At 35.1% G+C, this 22,271-nt stretch overlaps 1 protein-coding gene across 5 annotated transcripts in view; it reads right to left on the bottom strand.

The window, feature by feature from the left end:
- Positions 1-22,271, bottom strand: part of DNAH12 (dynein axonemal heavy chain 12) — a 213,963-nt gene that overhangs the window by 17,282 nt on the left and 174,410 nt on the right. For all 5 annotated transcript variants that reach the window (XM_070492412.1, XM_070492414.1, XM_070492413.1 and 2 more), the window contains 5 exons: positions 12,128-12,286; positions 11,821-11,965; positions 2,620-2,770; positions 2,147-2,400; positions 1,798-1,938 (listed from right to left, as the gene is read on the bottom strand). In XM_070492412.1, coding sequence (XP_070348513.1) covers positions 1,798-1,938; positions 2,147-2,400; positions 2,620-2,770; positions 11,821-11,965; positions 12,128-12,286 — 850 coding nt within the window. The remainder of the gene's footprint in view (positions 1-1,797; positions 1,939-2,146; positions 2,401-2,619; positions 2,771-11,820; positions 11,966-12,127; positions 12,287-22,271) is intronic.

Below are 22,271 nucleotides of genomic sequence, written 5' to 3'. Positions count from 1 at the left end.
GAAAGCACAGAATGAGGTTCAGAGCTTTAGTGTGACCTCGAGTGAATTCTTTACTTTTTTTAATTGTCCTAATTCTAAGGTTATTAATATTTCTATTTTATTTTGTAGTGCATGTGTTTTCTTTCTTTCTCTCTCTGTCTCCCTCCTGCCCTCTTTTTATTTCTTTATGTTTTTAGAGACCAAAAAGGGAAAAATATACCAATGGAAAATTACTACTATGATCTAGTATACCAAGTCTTTATAATTAACAATTCACTAGAAAAGGTAAGTTCAGATGAATAGATAAGTTTAGTATTTTTTTCTTTTGTTCACTTAACTAACATTTAACCATAAAATATGTCTTCTTTTCTGCTACTCTGTTTCCTCTTATTTTTCCTTATCTTTTTTTAATTCCTTCTTACTTTCGCCCTCATTGATAAACAATTAGTGCTTGGCATCAGATTTGTGTGTATGTATATGTGTGTTTGCACCTTTTTAGTCACTTAGCTTCTCTCTACTTGATCTTCCCTGCATATCTAAAGATTGGCATTAACAATATTTAATTCTATTAGATTACCACAAATATTCATTTTTATGGACTTTACACACAGTGGCTTTTGGATCAGAGCATTATATATTTTTGCCAGTTTTGCTAAGATATTCCTTTTTTTTTCCATCTTTTTGACCCCCTTCACTCATTTCTCATCAGACACCATACCATCTTCTCCATTCTACTAAGCTCTCTTTCTAGCTAAAACCACCAAATATCCCCCTTTTCTCCCCGAGTTACAAACAAAATTATTCCTCAGAACTAGGGGCACACAGAAAGTGTCAGTAAGCAGGGAGAAACTAGCTGGCTTCCAAAGAATTCAATCCTTTATCTTCAATATTATTCTTTTTCTGGCACAAATAGACAATTATGATAAATAGCATGTGTTGGGGGTGAGGGAGGAGGTGATTTCCCTTGGTACTGAGGTTTCCTTCCATGTGGGGAGACCTTAATGTAGCATCCTGGATTCTCTATATCCTTGTACTCACTGCAGGAGAGGAGACTAACCTATCTGATTGGTAAATTTGGGAAAAGTTAACCAGATATGCTTTGCTCAGCTTCTCCCTTTTCTCTCTTAGAAGTGAGCATCCTCAGGGAAGGAAGTATTCTTCTGTTCCTCTGGGTGGATAAATCTAATTAATTCTGGGTTTAGTAATATGAAGCCCATTTGTTCACAGATATAAACTACATCTTTCAACCTGGTCTCCATCAGCAATTAAGGTTATAATTTGGTTCCCATATGTTTATACTTTTTTCTGTTTCTTAACTGGTAAGAATTCAGGCAGAGAAAAGGAGGGCTATTTATTGGGACCAGTGCCCCCAATACCATGTGCAAAACTGTTTTACATGGATACATGGAAAAGCATTATTAATATGTCAAAACATTATTACTACATTTAAGTTCCATGAAGGTAGATTTTTTTTTGGAGGGAATCTCTTTTATTCTCACTGCTTAATATCTAGTACGTAGAAGAACGCCTAACACACATTTGTTGAAAGAATGAATAAATGATGTGAAAATAGATTGCTACTCTTGGGTCTTAATCAAACATGCTATTGGACTTCGGTTCATTCCACAAATTTCTTTTTGAGTGTCTACTACATGGGAAGCAGACACAAACTACTGGGAAAAAATAATGAACAAGATGGTACAATTTCTGTCTTCTTAGGAAACGCCTAAAGTTTAACATTACTAAGTAAAATATTTATATTTCCATATTTTCTCACTATAAAAACATATTTTAAAAGTTCCAGAGGCTGAATATTACCAGTTCCTTTCCCTGGCATCCATTGAAAAACTGAGGATCAGAAACTGGATCAGTGAGATATGATTGGAGGAGATTTAGCCGAAGACCCGTGGGAGGTTCATTAGTCATTTTTACTCCATTCTGTAGAATTGTTACTGGGAACTAAGACAGAATAAACAAAGAGCATTACTCAAGATAACCAGCTTGAGTCCTAAAAATGCATAAACTACTGGGTTAAAAATAGGTATAAAAGAGGACTCCAGAAATATTTTTAAAGCCTCTTAAAATTAAGTATTTCAAGCTTGACTAGGATATACAATGTAACAGATAACTCAATAAATGTACTGAACTCTATAGGAAATAAACATACTTTTGGAGATGGATAACTTGTGAGCCAAAGCCTAAAAGATGAGTTACAGACTTCAGGGGTAAAATCTTCACATATTTTTTCCAATACAGGCATCCAGGAGACAGCAAGGTGACAATTCTGTAGGCAAACCCAAGTTCCTTCTTCTATTGCTGCTTTAATCATTTTTGTGGCAACTGGTCCTTGTCCCTGTCCCAGTGAAATAGCTTGAAATTTATTTCCAGACATAGCTTTATCATTTGCAAATTTTAGCAGGCCTAAGAGGGCACAAAAAAATGGTTTCACTGCTTACTCTAAAATTATAAAACATGCCTTATGTTTCAGGTTTATAGGTTTTTAGTTGTGGAAAATTCGAGTTACCTTTCCTTATAAATACTGGATTTACTAACTGATGTACAATCATATGGACAAAAAATGGACATTGAGAAAGATGATTTATTTTTAATTTCTTAAAAGTTTACAGTATATGCACTTACTGGCCATGGGATCTGCTCCGGGAGATAGCACAAAAATTAAGGGAATGGTGCAATTTGAATCCAAGTAACTCTTTGTCAAATCAAATGGTGGAGGCTCTACAAACTTTTTCCCTAGTTTGTCAGTTACATAATTTGTTATAGCTGGAGTTATCTGTTGAAGAGAGAATAGACATGATCTTTAGAGTAATTTTTATTTTAAAGAATGACTTTGATTATTACTGAAAAACAACAAAGAGTAAAATATGAGTCTAATGGCCAAGAAGAGCATGCAGCATATCATAGATAAAGCACTAATTTCCCCAATACATAAAAAGTGTCTATAAAATGACAGAACAAGACTAACAACCCAAAAGAAAAATGGGCAAAGGAGATGAACAATTTCTAAAACATGAAATAGAAGTGGATCTTAAACACATGAAAAGATGCTCAACCTCATTCAATATAGCAGAGATTGCAAACTGTCCCCCTTCTTTGTCTCCTTTTGGTAACAGAATCCCAAGTTTTCCAAACCTTTCTTGCAACTAGATGTGGCCATGCAACTAAGTTTTGGCCAGAGAGATACAAGTAGAAATTATATATGGAGCAGAGTCACAAAACATTAAAAAAGAGGGAAATGAGAAACACATCACAGAAAACCACCAAACTGAAATGGTATACAGAAATACAAGGACAAAGAAACAATGGAAATATAGAACTGGAAAACAAAAGATAACATGGCAATATTAAGCTTCATATATCAATAATCATTCTAAATGTAAGTGGATTGAATTCTCCAATCAAAAGACACAGAGCAGGTGGATGGATTAAAAAACAAGACCCAATCTTATCTCTAAAGACAAACATAGGCCCAGAGTAAGGGATGGGAGATGATACTTCAAGCAAATGGCAACCAAAAGAAAGTGGGTATAGCCCTACTCATATCAGACAAAACATACTTTAAGCCAAGAAAGATAACAAGAGACAAAGATAGATATTATATAATGATAAAAGGGACATACCACTAAGAAGACAACATTTATTAACATATATGCACTAAACATAGGAGCACCAAAGTATATAAAGTAACTATTAACAGACCTAAAGAGAGAAACTGACAGCAACACAATAATAGCAGGGGACTAAACACCCCACTTACATCAATGGATAGATCATTCAGACATAAAATCAACAAGGAAACAGTGGCCTTAAATGAAACTCTAGACCAGATGGACTTAACAGATATATGTAGAACATTCCATCCAAAGGCAGCAGAATACACATTGTTCTCAAATGCACATGGAACATTCTCAAAGACAGACCATATGTTGAGAAACAAAACAAGTCTCAACAAATTTAAGAAGTTGAAATCATATCAAGCATCTTTTCTGACCACAATGGTATGAAAGTAGAAGTCAACTACAAGAAGAAAGCTGGAAAAGTCACAAATATATGGAGACTAAACAACATGCTACTGAACAACTGGTGGATCAATGAAGAAATAAAAAAATACCTGGAGACAAATGAAAATGAAAACACAACATACCAAAACATAGGATGCTGCAAAAGTGGTATTAAGAGGGAAGTATATAGAAATACAGGTCTACCTTAAGAAACAAGAAAAATCTCAAATAAACAATCTAATACTACATCTAAAAGAACTAGAAAAACAAGAACAAAAGAAGTCTAAAGTCAGTAGAAGGAAGGAAATAAAAGAGCAGAAGTAAATGAAGTAGAGACAAAAGAGACAATAGAAAGGCTCGATGAAACTAAGGGCTGGTTCTTTGAAAAGATAAACAAAACTGACAAACCCTTAGCTAGACTTACTAAGAAAAAAAGAGAGAAGGCTCAAATAAATCAGAAATTAAAGAGGATAAATTACAACGGATACCACAGAAATACAAAGAATTATAACAGAATACAATGAAAAACTATATGCCAACAAATTGGATAACCTAGAAGAAATGGATAAATTCTTTCTTAGAATCATACAACCTCCTGAAACTGAATCAAAAATAAACAGAGAATCTGAATAGACCAATCACAAGTAAAAGAGGTTGAAACAGTAATCAAAAACCTCCCAAAAAACAAAAATCCAGGACCAGACACCATTTCTGATGAATTCTACCCCAAACACTCAAAGAAGATTTTAATACCTATCCTTCTCAAACTTTTCCTAACTCATTTTACGAGACCAACATTACCCTGATACCAAAACCAGATAAGGCCAAGACGAAAAAAGAAAATTACAGGCCAATATCACTGATGAACATAGATGTAAAAATCCTCAACAAAATATTAGCAAATCAAGGACAACAATACATTAAAAGGATCATACACCAAGTGGGATTTATTCTAGGGATGCAGGGATGATTTGACATCTATAAATCAATCAATGTGATACACCACATTAACAAAATGAAGAATAAAGATCACATGATCATCTCAATAGATACAGAGAAAGCATATGACAGATTCAACATCCATTTATGATAAAAACTCTCAATAAAATGGGTATAAAAGCAAAGTACCTCAACATAATAAAGGCCATATATGACAAACCAATGGCCAACATCATATTCAATGGTGAAAAACTGAAAACTATCTAAAAACAGGAAGAAGACAAGGATGCCCACTCTCATCACTCTTATTCAACATAGTTCTGGAAGTCCTAGCCAGAGCAATTAGGTAAGAAAAAGAAATAAAAGGGATCCAATTGGAAAGGAAGAAGTAAAACCATCACTATTTGTGGATGACATGATTCTAAATATAAAAACCCTAAAAATTCCACCAAAAAACTATTAGAAATAATAAACAAATACAGTAAAGTTGCAGGGTACAAAATCAACATACAAAAATCAGTCATATTTCTACACACTAACAATGAACTAGCAGAAAGAGAAATCAAGAATACAATTCCATTTACAATCACCAAAAAAGAATAAAATGCCTAGGAATAAATTTAACTAAGGAAGTGAAAGACCTATACACTGAAACTGTAAGAAATTATTGAAAGAAATTAAAGAAGACATAAAGAAATGGAAAGATATTCCATGCTCATGGAGTCAAAGAATTACCATAGTTAAAATGTCCATATTACCTAACGTAATCTACAGATTCAACACAATCTCAATCAGAATTCCAACAATATTTTTCACGGACATAGGACAAAGAATCCTAAGATTAATATAGAACAACAAAAGACTCTGAATAGCCAAAGCAATCCTGAGAAAAAAGAACAAAGCTGGAGGCATCAGACTCCCAGATTTCAAAATATACTACAAAGCTATAGTAATCAAAACAGCGTGGTACTGGGGCTGGCCTGGAGGCATGGTGGTTAAGTTCGCATGCTCCACTTTGGTGGCCAGGGATTCATTGGTTCAGATCCCAAGTGTGGACCTACACACCACTCACTAAGCCATGCTGTGGTGACATCCCATATACAAAAAGTAGAGGAAGATTGGCACAGCTGTTAGCTCAGGGACAATCTTCCTCACTAAAAAACAACACCCCCCCCCCCCCCCGGCACAAAATCATAATAGTATTGGCAGAAAAACAGACACACAGATCAATGGAACAGAACTGAGAGCCCAGAAATAAACCCACACATCTATGGATAGCCAATTTTTGACTAAGGAACTAAGAACATACAGTGGATAAAGGAAAGTCTCTTCAATAAATGGTGTTGGGAAAACTGGACAGCCACGTGCAAAAGAATGAGAGTGGACCATTATCTTACACCATACACACAAAATTAACTCAAAATGGATTAGAGATTTGAAGGTAAGACCTGAAACCATAAAACTCCTAGAAGAAAACATAGGTAGTACACTCTTTGATACTGGTCTTAGCACTATCTTTTTGAGTATCATGTCTCCTCAAGAAAGGGAAGCAAAGGAAAAAATAAACAAATGAGACTATATCAAACTGAAAAGCTTCTACATGGCAAAGGAAACTATCAACAAAACAAAAAGACAACTCACTATGTGGGAAAAAATATTTGCAAATCATATATCTGATAAGGGGTTAATATCCAAAATATATAAATAACTCATACAACTCAACAACAACAAAATGAACAACCTTATCAAAAATGGCAAAGGATAGGAACAGATATTTTTCCAAAGAAGCTATATAGGTGGCCAAGAAGCACATGAAAAGATGTTCAATATCACTAACTACTAGGGAAATGCAAATCAAAACTACAATCAGATATCACCTCACACCCATCAGAATGGCTATAATTAACAAGGCAAGAAATAACAAGTGTTGGAGAGGATGTGGAGAAAAGGGAACCCTTGTACACTGCTGGTGAGAATGTAAATTGTACAGCCACTATGGAAAACAGTAAGGATATTTCTCAAAAAATTAAAAATAGAACTACCATATGATCCAGCTATTCCACTTCTGGGTATTTATCCAAAAAATGCAAAAACACTAATTTGAAAAGATATATGCACCTCTATGTTCATTGCAACATTATTCATTATATATTCATTATTCATTGTATTTATTATGTATTCACTATTATTCATTATTCATTATAGCCAAGACTTGGAAGCAACCTAAGTGCTCATCAACAGAAGAATGGATAAAGAAGATGTGGTATATATATATATATATATATATATGGAATACTACTCAGCCATAAAAAAAAGATGAAATCGTGTCATTTGCGACAACACGGATGAACCTTGAGAGTATTATGCTAAGCAAAATAAGGCAGATGGAGAAAGACAATTACCATATGACTTCACTCATATATGGAAGATGAGCAAAGAAACAAGCACATAGATATGGAGAACAGATTGGTGGTTACCAGAAGAGAAGGGAACAGGGGAGGGCAAAAGGGGTAAAGGGGCACATGTGTATGGTGACAGATGACAATTAGACTTTTGCTAGTAAACACAATGCAGTCTATATGGAAGTCGAAATATAATGATATACACCTGAAATTTATATAATGTTATAAACCAATGTGACCTCAGTAAAAAAAAGTGGTATACTTGTACAATAGAATACCTTTCAATTGTAAAAAAGAATGAGAAAGCTCTTTATGAACTGATAAGGAAAAAAGCAATATGCAAAACAGTGTATGCTACCATTTGTGTTAAAATAAATGCAAAAAGAATTTGTTTATGTGTGCATAAAAGGATAAAAAGAAGCAGATAATATTAATTGCCTGAAGGGAAGGAGGTTGAATGACTGAGATAGGAGATTGGAGGTATATTTTTCACTGTATTCACATATTCATGTGATTCAAATTAAGTTAAATTTAAAAATAAAAGAATGCTAATTATCAACATTAGTAGCAGAAAATAAGTACAAAGAGATACTGGACATTATCATCTAAATGGCAAACGACTTTCTAACATGAAAACTAGGAATTCAATGAAGAGAGGAGAGATCATCATAGGCTTCTGCAGTCCTGGAAGGTTTGTGGAACAGATGGGAAGGAAGGATGGAGCCTTCTACAGTGTAGTTGTGAGCACCTCCGTAGTTTGAAACAGGGGAAGTTTTAGGAAAAAGATAAGAACAGAACGGCAAGAAAGAGGTATGCTTAGCCAAGGTAACAAGAATGCCAAGCTGTACTTTTGTCATTATTCTATAGATACTGAAAGACCACTGAGGGTTTTTCAATAAGGAGCTCACAATGATATAGCATCTTTTTTTTCTTTCTTTAATAATGTCACATGAGCAATGATGAAATCTTTTTCATCCTTTCACCATTAACACCATGTATAATTTCTACCTAGCAGAGTAGATCTTCAGTATACATTTTAAGGAAAGGGAGGTGCTGAGGACAGAGAACTTGCTTCCCATTACTCTACACTCTGGCTAGGGCCAAAGCTCCCTGAGATGATATAACTGTAATCAAGTATGACAGTTTTCCAGAAAAAGTACTTTGTTCCAGTAATTTAGTATGAGAAAAAGTCATAAGACTTTTCTGTAAGATTTTTAACCTTCATGTAACATACTTCAGAGAAGATATTATGGAGACTTGAGCAGACCTGGAAATGGGCTTTGTGATGGTTAATTTCATGTGTCACCTTTGCTAGGGCACAAGACCCAGATATTTGGTCAAATACTAGTCTAGATGTTGCTGTGAAGATATTTTTAAGACGAGATTAAAATGTAAATCAGTAGACTTCGAGCAAAGCAGATTACCTTCCATACTGTGAGTGGGCCTCATCCAATCAGTTGAAGGCTTTAAAAGAAAAAAGACTGACTCCCACTGAGGAAGAGGGAACTATGCCAGCAGACTGCCTTGGACTTGAGGTGCAACATCAATTCTTCCCTGGGTCTCCAGCCTGCAGATTTTGGAGTTGCAACCCTCCACAATCACATGAACCAATTCCTTAAAATCTCTATCTCTGTCTCTACCTATCCTATTAGTTTTGTTTCTCTGGAGAATCCTGACTAATACAGGCTTTAATTGAATTTAGTTTAATTCAGTTCAGTTCAACTCAATTCACAGACATTTACTGAGCTCCTACCGTCTGCCAGGTACTGCTTTAAGTCGCAGAGATATAGAGCAAAATAAGATGTAGGTTCTGACCTCAAGAAGCTCACAGCCTAGCAGGAGACCCTCACAACTAAACAGACAATTATTCTATATTCCATTGTGGTAAGTGCTGTGGTGTTTAAGCAAAGGCTCCCAAGCACAGCAGACAAAGCAATAGCCCCACATGTGGCATTGAAGCAACATCTTCATTGGTCCATTGTCCATCAGGGAGCAATTCAGTGGAGTGCAAATAGGCAGGTGTTTTCCCGATTCAGAGCTACTCATTCCTTAGTTTACCATGAACAAGGGAGGCTATTGGTGATCAAATAATGAATAAAGCATTGTTTTGGGTTTCAAGGGACTTACTGTCTAGTGATAGGAACATATATATACATACAACTATCAAGTAGGAAAGAATGAGGTAAGTTTCAACAATGTGCAGAGGCCTTTGGGAGTTAGAGTAAGGAAAAATACTCAGGAGTCAAGTAATTACGTAGGCCTCTGTGTGAACTTATTCAGAGACTGAATGAAGAATTAGATAATCCTCCTTGTGAAACTTTACTAAAAATATAAAATGTAAAAGAAAGAAAGAGGAAGGAAAGAAGAGAGAAAGAAAGGAAGGAAGAAAGGAAGGAAGGAAGGAAAGAAGGAAGAAAGAAAGAAGGGATCATTGCAATCACTTTTAACATCTTCATTTTATACATAGTGTAACTGGAGCTCTAGTGGTCTAGTGGTTAAGATTCAGTGCTGTCATCCCCATGGCCTGGGTTTGTTTCCTGGTCAGGGAACCAAATGCCTCACTACTTGTCTGTTGGTTGGGGCAGGGCTCAGCTCTGCTGTACACAGAGTTGCCAGGAGTCACAATTAACTTGACAGCATTAACCAAAAACAAAACAAAACAAAACAAAACAATTGGGGCTCAGAACGGTGAAGTGCCATAGGTAAAGTTTAAACTACATGAATGAGCATAGTTTTTCGTTTTCTGTCTGTTTAAAATTTTCCCACTGGTAACTCCATAATCCCCTTTCTTGAATGTGTGACAACTGGTATCAGCCTACTTATTTTACCTATAGAAAGAATTTGTGCATGTTTGAATTAATAAAACTGTGACATGTACAAGATTGTCTACCATCTTCTGCTTCCAGCCAATATGGAATAACAGGGACCTGATTCACCCTCCCATCATAAATTTTAAAATGGGAAAAATTAATGAGACAACTATTTTCAGACATTGGGGCTATTCAGACAATAGGTGGTACAGGACTGTGAGCCCTGAGAAAGAGGAAATGGACAAGTGAGATCTTTTATTTCCCTGGCTTTCTTCAGGGAGGTATATTCCAGACTGTGGAACAGGGAGAGCAATTGAAAGTAGAGCACAAGACGTTGCTGAGTTTGGAAGAAGGGAATCAGAGTTCAAGGAGGCTGAGGCTCCTGGGGATTACAGACTTCAAATTAAAAGGGAACTATGCAGAAAAAGAGCTCAGAAATCTGTATAATAGTACCCTGGAATCTTTGCTGAATACTATGGTGTGCATGCACAGGCCAAGCAAAGAGTAACTTGGGGAGCTGTGAACTGGGGATCTGAGGAGCTACCAGAGTTCATGCAAGGCTGGGAATCATTCAATTTCCCAATAGCCACAGTGGAGAGCCATTGGATCACTTGGGGTGTTCAGTAAAGGCCTCAGAAGGGCCAACTTTAGAGGTGGGGCTAAACTATCCATTGAGTAAAGGCTATTCTACACCTGCCCTAACAGATCTTAAAACAATGTTTGAAAGGAACAACCTGAACTTAAGTATTTAACTATGTAGCCAAAGGGGTTAGAAAACTTTTTCTACAGAGGGCTAGACAATAATTATTTTAGGCTTTGTGGGCCACATACAATTTCTGCTGCCGTATTCTCTTTCTTTTAACCCAACCCTTTAAAAATGTAAAAACCATTCTTAGTGCATGGTCTGGATAAAATCAGGTCATGGGCTGGATTTGGCCCACAGACGTTGTTTGCTGACCCCCAAACCAGCAGAACAAAACTCAACACTTTTTAAAGGAAGCTAGCAAAATCCAAATCATCAAAATGTCCAGCATCCAATCAAACATTACTGGGCATGCCAAGAAGCAGGAAAATATAATCTACAACCATGAGTAAAATCAGTCAATAGAAACAGATTCAGCAATGATGAAATTAACAGTCAAGGATTTAAAAACACTTATTATAACTGTCTTCAAGTATTTAAAGGAAAATATAAACAGAATGAAAAGAGAAATAGAATATATTAAAGAGAATCAAATGACTTTTCTACAGATGAAATATATAATAGCTGAAACAAAAATTAATTGCATGGGATTAATAGCAGATTGGACACTACAAAAGAAGGAATCAGCAAACTTAAAGATACCAATAGAAACTATCCAAACTGAAGCACAGAGATACAAAAGATTTAGAAATAATTAACAATATCAGTCACCTATGGTATAATATCAAGCAGTCTAACGTATATTTAATTGGAATCATGGGTGGAGTGGCAAAAAATATTTAAAGAAATAATGGCCAAAATTTTTCCCAAGTTGAGAAAAACTATAAACCTACAAATCTAAGGAGCTCAATGAATGCCTCTGAGCATCTGAAATAAGGGTTAAAGAACCAAATAACAATAGCTTTAAACCTAGTACTTCATAAATGGCAAATTATCCAGGTTCCAAATGGAACATATTTGTCTTTTACCTTATCAGGTCTTAAGCACCGAAGAATTATTATTTTCTGTAGTTCGTTTAGATTGTTATCCATTGGTGCTGGAAATTTAGTATTGTGTGGCTCTTTACTGTCATAGATTTCCCGCCATTCATTTATATATTCACAAAAATGCTCCCTAATGTAAAAAAAAAAGCTTTAGTTATGCTTTCATTGGGAAAAAATTTAAGAAGAGATTGTTGAGCAAGAGTCAAGACAGCTAAGGAACCATTTAAAAGTCACTAGATTACAAATTTACCCATCATTATTCAATGCTAAGTCATCAAGTTTAAACAATTACCTGAGTCCTTTGAAGGCAGGAAATTCACTTGCACGACAAATTTCCTCCCAGCTTTTATCCTGTAGCCAAGATGGATCAGGATTTTTCTCAGCACTTTTAAGACTTACTCCTCCAGTTAAAAGAAACATCAGTTCCTGGTATTCAATCTCTTTTCTTGCCCTGTGTTCCCAAAATAAGAACTGCTGTAAATTGTTGATTTAAAAATTGAATGAGGTCAATCTGTGCTTCTATACTTTGGATGAAATAATCAGCACTGACTTACTCTATTGCTTTAAGAACTAGAAAACTGGACAAAATGAATGAAACAATTGTTTTTGGAAAGTTTACAATAGCCAGAATAGGACTGTGGTCCCTGAAAAAAAGAGAGACAAATAAGTTGATCCCTGTGATTGTCTCAGCTATCTGCCATCTAACTGTATTCTTACAATGGATTAATTGCACGATATGTCAATTATACCTAATAAAGCTGAAAAAAAGGAATAAAAGAGATCTCTATTGAGTGACTTCCATTTATATTAATTGAAAAGGTATAATTAGACTGGAGGCATTTTCCAGAACACAAAGCAGGGAGGTGATCAAAATCAAAGCTTGGCAGTACTGCTGAGTTGAAGAGACAGAGATCAGAGTTAAGCAAGGCTGAGGTCGCTGGAATTTGTGGGCAGAGTACCAGAGAGGAGGGAGGTGCATGGAAAAGGAGCTCCAGAAATCTACATCCTCTGATTCTATTGCTAAATGCTAAGTCATATATGAGTAGGGTAAAACTCCAAGAGGCCAGGCAAAGAATATTTGAGGAGCTACAAATTGAGTAACTACCAGAGCTCACATAGGACTGGAGATATGAGTTCTTGCCAACTAGAGTTGAATCTTTGTTGAACACCAGAGGAGTTCAGTGGTGACACCAGAGGAATCACAGCTTAGCAGTGAAGTTAATCTAACATTAGAATGAAGTTTACTCTAAAAGTGCCACAAGAAAGCCTTGAAAAGATCAAACTGACCCAATAGTAATTTAACTACTTGCAAAAGTAGTCTAATGCTCTTTAAAGGAATACCAAAAAACCCAGTATTTACCAATGTAAAATTCACAACACCATAACCAGGAGAAAAATCAGTCAATACACACAGACATAGAAGTGATAGAGATGATACAACAAGCACATAAGAATGTAAAAAAGAACTATTATAAATATGCTGAAAGAGTTAAAAGCAAAACATGAACATGAAGAGAAAAATAGGGGTCGGCCCCATGGCAAAGTGGTTAAATTTGTGTGCTCCACTTTGGCGGCCCAGGGTTTCACTGGTTCAGATCCTGGGCGCAGACATGGCACCACTCATCGGGCCATCCTGAGGTGGCATCCCACATGCCACAACTACACCACAACTAGAAGGACCTACAACTAAAATATACAACTATGTACTGGAGGGCTTTGGGGAGAAAGAAGAAGAAGATGACAATGACTGGCAACACATGTTAGCTCAGGTGCCAATCTTTGAGAAGAAAAAAATCTTACTTATCATCCTTTCACTTTATTTAAAAAAAAAAGAAGAGAAAAATAGGCAATACAAAAAAATAACCAAATGCAACTTCTAGAGATAAAAAATACAAAATCTGGAAGAAAAATTCACTGATTTCTTTTCAGATGTATAGAAATTGAAAGGACTCATTCATTACCAGCAGACCTACACTATAAGAAAAGTTAAAGGAAGTTTCAGGTAGATGGAAATTTGGATCTGCATAAAAGAATAAAGAGCACCAGAAATGGTAACTGTGTGGGTAAACATAAAAGACTTTTTTCTTATTATTTGAGTCTCTTTAAAAGATAATTGACTATTTAGAGCAAAATAACAATGTGCTATGGGATTTATAACACATGTGCAAGTAAAATGAATGAGAACAATAAAACAAAGGCTAAGAGGGAAGAGATGGAAGCATATTGTTGTAAGTTCTTATACTATATTCATATGAAATAGTATAATTTTACTGAAAATAGACTGTAATAAGTTAAAAGGTACACTATAACTCTAAAAAATTATTAAAATAGTAAAACAAAAATTTATAGCTAATAAATCAAGAAAGGAGATAAAACAGAATCATTAAAACTACTCAATTCAAAGAAAAGCAGAAAATGAGGAAAAGTGGAACAAAACAGATGGGCAAAACAGAAAATAAATTATAAGGTGGTGGATTTAAACATAACTCTATCTATTATCTCACTGAAGCTACATGGTCTAAACAATGCCATTAAAGGTAGTGATTACCAGATTGGATAAAACAAGCAAGATCTAACTACATGCTATCAGCAGAATACAGTTTAAATAGAAAGACACAAATAGGTTAAAAGTATGGAAAAATATATACCATGCTAACACCGTTCAAAAGAAAGCTGGAGGGGCTATAATAATACCAAACAAAGTAGATTTCAGAGCAAGGGATATTACCAGGGATTAAAAAAGTCAAGTCAATTTATTAAGAGGTCATAACAGTCATAAACATTTATACATATAATAAAGAGCTTCAAAATACAAAGCAATATTGCTAGAACTGCAAGGAGAAATCTCTATAGTTAGAGATTCCAAACTTCTCTCAATAACTGATTGAACAAGTAGACAGAAAATCAATAAGGATACAGAAGATATATAGATCAGCTTGACCTACTTGACATTTATAGAACATTCTATCCAAGATCAGAAAAATACACATTCTTCTTAAGCGGACATAGAACATCTATAAAGGTAGTCCATATTCTGGGCCATATAATGTCTCATTCATAAAATTTCTAGGATAGGAATAACTATGGAGACAGAAAGAAGATCAGTAGTTTGGGGCTGGGAGAAGGAGCAGGAATTGACTAAATGGGCATAAGGAAACTTTTTGAGATGATGGAAGTGTTCTAAAACTGGATTTTGGTGATGGTTGCACAATTGTTTAAATGTAATAAAAACCATCTAACTGTATTCTTACAATGGATTAATTGCATGATATGTCAATTATACCTAATAAAGCTGAAAAAAGGGAATAAAAGAGATCTCTATTGAGTGACTTCCATTTATATTAATTGAAAAGGTATAAAATAGCATTTAGAGTGTGTTACCTTTGTGTAAAAAAAAATTTTAAAAAACATACATATATTGGCTTATTTTTACAATAATTTAAGCTTACAATTAAATGGATAGATTTGGTTGCAGATCAGATGCATCTGAAGAGAAAATTAATGGACTAGAAGAATAAAGCATGGAGAGACAAAGGGGATAGAAAATACAGATGAGAGGGTAAAAGACATAGGGGACACATTAGAAAGTCTAAGATATGTGTAACTAGAAAAGAGAGAATGAAGAAAAGGCATTATTTGAAAAAATTATGATTATTTCTCAAAATAGTTGATAATGATCACAGCTTCAAGAAGCCCCATGAATCCCAAGCAGGATAATCTTAAAAACTGCCCAAGATTTAAAAATGCCTTATTTTCATAGGAAGAATAATTTAAAACAATAGAAGCCAGAAGATAATGACTAGTTGCAAAATGCTGAAAGAAAATGCTATACCCAGCAAAAATACCCTTAAAGACTGAAAGTAAAATAAAAATGTTTTCACACAGAAGAGAACTAAGAGAATTCATGATCAGCAGACATAAAGAAGTACTAAAGAGTGTTTTTCAGGTGGAAAAAAACCAAATTTCACATGGAAACTTGAAAATGAAGAAAGGAATTAATAGCAACAAAAAGGGTAAAATGTGAGTAATTTTAAATGAAGATTTATTATACAGAAAAAACATATCTTGTAGAGTTTAAAATATAGAGAATATTGAAATACATGGCAAATAAAACGGAAGGGGTAAACGAAGTTAAAATGTGCTACATCTTTGCATGTCTGGGAAGAGGGTAAAAGTAGCAAGTATAATTAGACTCTGGTACTTTAAGGATGCATGTTGTACTTTCTGTGTTAATTACTAAAAGAAGAGCAAAAGAGGGTACAACTGCAAAGACAAAAGAGGAGGGAAATGAAAAAAATTAAAAATAAACTTCATAAAAAGGTAAGAAAGGGACGTCTGGTTTCTGGTCTGGCATGTAAGGAGCTTGGAAGGTGTCACTCTGTCCTCACAACAAGAAAAAGGCTGAACAAATGAAAAATCAGCAACTCTTCTTAAATCCATCAGAGGATCAAGGTCATAGGACAAATTATGAGTGCCAAAATTGGAGAGACAGACAGGAGGACACAGAGAATCACAAATTATTGGAGCAGAAGCTTTCACGGGAACCAGTTACCTTGGAAGGAAAACTTAAGCTGTAATTGACAAATTGCTAGAGGTTCAGTGTGGAGAAGTTAGAGAGTTAAAACTCCAGGAGAAGCCAGTCATAGGGTGGCCTCTGTACTTTTGTAAGTTTTACCTCCAGAAGCCTTGCTAGGTTCTCACAGTGAAGATCGGAGAAAAATCCCCTACTGCTCTGGCAGCAAAAGGGGAAGAGTAGTCATTTTGAAAGAAGCCCAGAGCATCTTTTCTTCTTAACAAGGCCTTCTCTTAAGAGAAACTATTTGACTAGATCCTGGGGAGAGGGAAATACCCAACTCCAGCCCCCTCTAGGCTTCCACATAGTGAAAGGGAAATACCTAACTAGAGCCCTCTCTAGGCTTTCTGTCTTGCTTAAGAGGTAAAAATACCAGAAGTCTTTGTTAAGCTCACAGCATAGAAGCACAGGCTCACTAAAAAGCTGAGACCTAATCATAGGACTAAAGAACACTTTCTCTTCCTGTACCCCTTACCACTACATCAATAAGGATCAGGGGAATACAACTGAAAGAACTGTATGTCTCAGACCTTATTTAAGAAGAAGTCTCTAGGTAAATCAAAACACAACAAAGGAGGCAAAAATAAGGATGTCATAAGAAATTTTAGCCTCTGACACCTACAACCAGAGAAAACAGTAAACACAGCCTACCTCCTAGTTAGATACATAAAATCTCACATTAAAGGCCTATTTACCTCAGTTATTTTTACCCAGTACACCATATCTGGCTTTCAACAAAAAAATTAAAATGACAAAAAACACAGTTTGAAGAGACAGAGCAAACATCAGAACTAGACTCATATATGTCAGAGATGTTGGAATCATCAGACTAGGAACTTAAAACAACTATGATTAATATGCTAAGAGCTCTAATGGAAAAAGTGGAAAACATACAAGAACAGATTGATAATGCAAGCAGAGAGAGGGAAACTCTAAAAAATAAACAAAAAAAATTGCTAGAAATAAAAAACACTGCAACAGAAATAAAGAAAGCCTTTGATGGGCTCATCAGTTGGCTGGATGTGGTCTCGGAAAGAATCAATGAGCTTGAAGAAATGTCAATAGAAACTTCCAAAACTGAAATGCAAAGAGAAAAAGGAATGAAAAAGGCAGAACAAAATATCCAAAACTGGGAGACAATTACAAAATCTGTAATATACACATAAAGGGGACAAAAGAAGGAGAAGAAAGAAAAAAAGGAACAAAGGAAGTATTTGAAGCAATAATGACAGAATTTTCCAAAATTAATGATAGACACCGAACCACAGATCTAGGAAGCTCAAAGCATACCAAGCAGGATAAACAGAAAAAAAAATCTACAACTAGGCATAGAAAATCAAAGACAAAGAGAAAATCTTGAAAGAAGCCAAAAGAGGAAAAAAACACCTTATCTATAGAAGAGCAAGATAAGAATTACCTTAGACTTTCTTCAGCTAGTGCAAACAAGATAAGAGTAGAGTAAAATACTGAAAGTGTTGAAAGAAAGAAGCTACCAACCTAGAATTTTGTATCCAATTAAATTATCCTTCAAAAGTGAAGGAGAAATAAAGATTGTGCTCAGAAAAAAATTGAGAGATTTGACACCAGTAGGCCTGCCTCACAAGAAATTCTTCAGAAAGAAGGAAAATTATATAGGTCAGAAAGTAGGATTTACATAAAAAAGGAAGAGCACTAGAAAAGGAATAAATGAAGTTAACGTAGAATCTTTTTTCTTATTCTTAATTGACATAACAGGTAATAATTTGTTCAAAATAGTAATAATAGCAACAATGTATTCTGTGATGAAATATAACTAATGGATAAGTGAAATGAAATGATATCAATGTTATAAGAGACAGCAAGCAGGAACTGAGAATACTTTATTAATAAGGCACTTGCACTATCCAGGAAGTGGTATAGTGTTATTTGAAAGAGGACTTGGATTAACTATGAATGTACATTGCAAACTCAAGGGCAGCTACTAAAAAGTTTAAAAAAATAAGTATAATTGATATGCTGAGAGAGGAGAAAAAATGGAATCATACAAAATGCTTAATTAAAACCAGGGAAAGCAGAAAAAGAGTGGAAGTCAACAACTACAGCAAAGAACAAGGACAATGAATAGAAAACAGTAACACATATAGTAGACAATAATCCATCTATATCATTCCATCTATACTAATAATCATTTTAAACATCAATGGTTTCAATATATCAATTAAAAGACAGAGACTGTCAGAGTGGCCACAAAAAATAAGACCCAACTATATGTTGTCTATAAGAGACCCATTTTAACTATAAAAACACAGATAGATTAAAAGAAAAGAGATGAAGAAAGATATACCATGCTAACACTAATCAAAAGAAAGCTGGAGCAGAAAATCAGTAAAGACATAGTTGAACTAAACAGTACCACTAATCAACTGAATACAATTGACATCTATAGCATACTTTATCAAACAACGTCAGTATACACATTCTTCTCAATCTCATGTGGAACATTCACCAAGATAGATCAAATTCTGAACCATAAAACACAGCTTAACAAATTTAAAAGAAAGGAAATCATACAAAATATGCTCTCAGACTATAATGGAATTAAAATAGAAATCAATAATAGAGAGACAGCTGGAAAAATTCCACTGCACTTGGCAATTAAACAACACACTTCTAAATAACACATAGGTGAAAGAAGAAGTCTCAAGAGAAATAAAAAAATATTTTGAATGAAATAAAAATGAAAACACAACTTATCCAAATTTGTGGGATGCAGCAAAAGCAACACTCAGAGGGAAATTTATAGCATTGAATGCATGTACTAGAAAAGAAGATCTAAAATCAATCATCTAGGCTTCCACCTTAGGACACTAGAAAAGAAGAGCAAATTAAATCCAAAGTAAGAAAAAGTGAAGAAATAATAAAAATCAGAGCAGAAATCAATGAAATTAAAAGCAAATCAATACAGAAAATCAATGAAACCAAAGGCTTGTTCTTTGAAAAGATCAATAAAATTGTTAAACCTGTAGCTAGGTTAACTAAGAAAAAAAGAGGGAAGACACAAATTACAAATATCAGAAATGAAAGGGAAGCTTCACTACTGATTGCATTGACATTAAAAAGATAATAAAGGAATATTATAAACAACTCAATGCCCACAAATTTGATAACCTAGCAGAAACGGAGCAATTCACTGGAAGACACAACCTGCTAAAATTCACACAAAAAGAAATAGACAATCTGAATAGAACTTGTGTTAGTCTGCTTGTGCTGCCTTAACAAAATTCCAGAGGCTGGGTTGAATAAATAATGAAAGTTTATTTTCTCAAAGTTCTGGAGACTAGAAGTCCAAGATCAAGGTTCTGGCTCATTTGGTTTTTGGTGAGGCCTCTTTTCTTGGCTAGTAGACAGCCACCTTCTCACTGTGTCCTCACATGGCCTTTCTCTGTTTATGCACGGAGAGAGAGAGAGCTCTGGTGTCTCTCCCTCTTTTCTTTTTTAAGGACATTAATCCCCTCAGATCAGGGCAGCAATGACCTCATTTAACCTGAATTACTTCTTTAGGGGCCCCATCTCTAAATACAAGCACACTGGGAGTCAGGGCTTCGATATATGAATTTGGAGGAGACACAAATATTCAGTCCATAGCAGACCTATATCTATTAAAGAAATTGGATCAATAATTAATAACTTTCCAAAACAGTAAGCACCATGCTAAGATGGGATCTGGAGAATTCTACTGAACAGTTAGGAAGAAGTTATACAAATTCCTTGCAATCTCTTCCAGAAAATAGCGGAAGGAATACTTTCTAAATCATTTTATAAGGCCAATATTACCCTAATACAAAATTAGACAAAGACATTACAAGAAAAGAAACCACAGACTAATATGTGTTATGAACATGTATGCAAAAATCCTCAACAAAATATTAGCAAATTGAATCCAACAATGTATAAATAGAATTATACACCACAACCAAGTGGGATTTACTCAGGTATGCAAGCTTGGTTCAACATTCACGAATCAGTTAATGTAGTCTATCACATCAACAAGCTAAAGAAGGAAAATCACATGATCATATCAGTAGATGCAGAAAAAGCACTTGACAAAATCCAATACCCTTTCATGATAAAAATTCTCGGCAAACTAGGAACAGAGAGGAACTTCCTCAACCTGATAAAGAACATCTACAAAAAACCTATCGCTAACATCATACTCAAAGGTGAGAAACTAGAAACTTTCCCACTAAGATTGGAAACAAGACAAGGATGTCCCCTCTCAACTTCTTTTCGATATCATACTATAAGTCCTAACTAGTACAATCAGATAAGAAAAAGAAATAAAAGATGTAGAGTTTAGAAAGAAGGAGATAAAACTTTGTTTGCAAATGACATGATTGTTTATGTAGAAAAACCCAAAAGAATTGACCAAAAAACTCCTGGAACTAATAAGTGATTATAGCAAGATTGTAAGATACAATGTTAATACTCAAAAGTTATTCACGGGGCCGGCCCAGTGGCACAGAGGTTAAGTTCGCACATTCCGCTTCTCGGCAGCCCGGGGTTCACCAGTTCGGATCCTGGGTGTGGACGTGGCACTGCTTGGCAAAAGCCATGCTGTAGTAGGCATCCCACATATAAAGTAGAGGAAGATGGGCACAGATGTTAGCTCAGGGCCAGTCTTCCTCAGCAAAAAGAGGAAGAATGGCAGTAGTTAGCTCAGGGCTAATCTTCCTCAAAAACAAAAAGTCAGTCACTTTCCTATATAGCAGTAACAAACAAGTGGAATTTGAAATTAAAAACACAATACCATTTGCATTGCCACCAAAAAGAATACTAAGAAATACCTAGGTGTAACAAATTGTATACAAGATCTATATAAGGAAAACTACAAAACTGTGATGAAAGAAATCAGAGAAGAATTAAATGAATGGAGAGATATTCCATGTTCATAGATAAGGAGACTCAATACTGTCAAGGTCTCAGTTCTTCCCAATTTGATCTGTAGATTCAATGCAATCCTGATCAAAATCTCAGCAAGTTATTTTGTGTATAATTGAGAAACTGATTCTAAAGTTTATAGGGAGGGGCAAAAGACCAAGAACAGTCAACACAATATTGAAGGAGAAGAACACAGCTGGAAAAGTGACATTACTAGACTTCAAGACTTACTAAGCTACAGTAATCAAGACAGTGTGGTATTGGTAAAAGAAGAGACGAATAGATCAGTGGAACAAAACACAGAGCCCAGAAATAGACCCACATAAATACAGTCAATTGATCTATGGATTCAACACAATCCCAATCAACATCTTAGCAAATTATTTTGTGGATACTGACAAACTAATTTTAAAGTTTACTTCATACAAAGAGGCAAAAGATCCAGAAAAGCCAACACAATATTGAAGGAGAAGAGCAAAGTTGGAAGACTGACACTACTTGACTTCAAGACTTACTATAAGGCTAATAAAATATACTTCTATATCAAGTAATCAAGACAGTGTAGTACTGAGAAAAGAATAGACAAATAGATCAATGATACAGAATAAAGAACCTGTAAATACACCCATATAAATACAGTTAATATAAATACAGTGAACTGATCTTTGACAAAGGAGTAAAGGCAGTACAATGGAACACAGACGGTCTTTTCAACAAATGGTGCTGGAACAACTGGACATCCACGTGCAAAAAAATGAACTGAGACAGAGACCTTACATCCTTCACAAAAATTAACTCAAAATGGATCACAGACCTAAATTTAAAATGCAAAACTATAGGGGGCCAGCCCCATGGCCTAGTGGTTAAAGTTCCAAGTGCTTGCTTCAGTGGCCCAGGTTTGTTTGTTCTGATTCCAGGCACAGACCTACTCCACTCACCAGCCATG

This window comes from Equus asinus, chromosome 21 (genome assembly GCF_041296235.1).
Source record: "Equus asinus isolate D_3611 breed Donkey chromosome 21, EquAss-T2T_v2, whole genome shotgun sequence".
NCBI lineage: Eukaryota > Metazoa > Chordata > Mammalia > Perissodactyla > Equidae > Equus > Equus asinus.
Note: the sequence above shows the minus strand (reverse complement) of the source record. Positions and strands in the feature narration are given on the sequence as shown.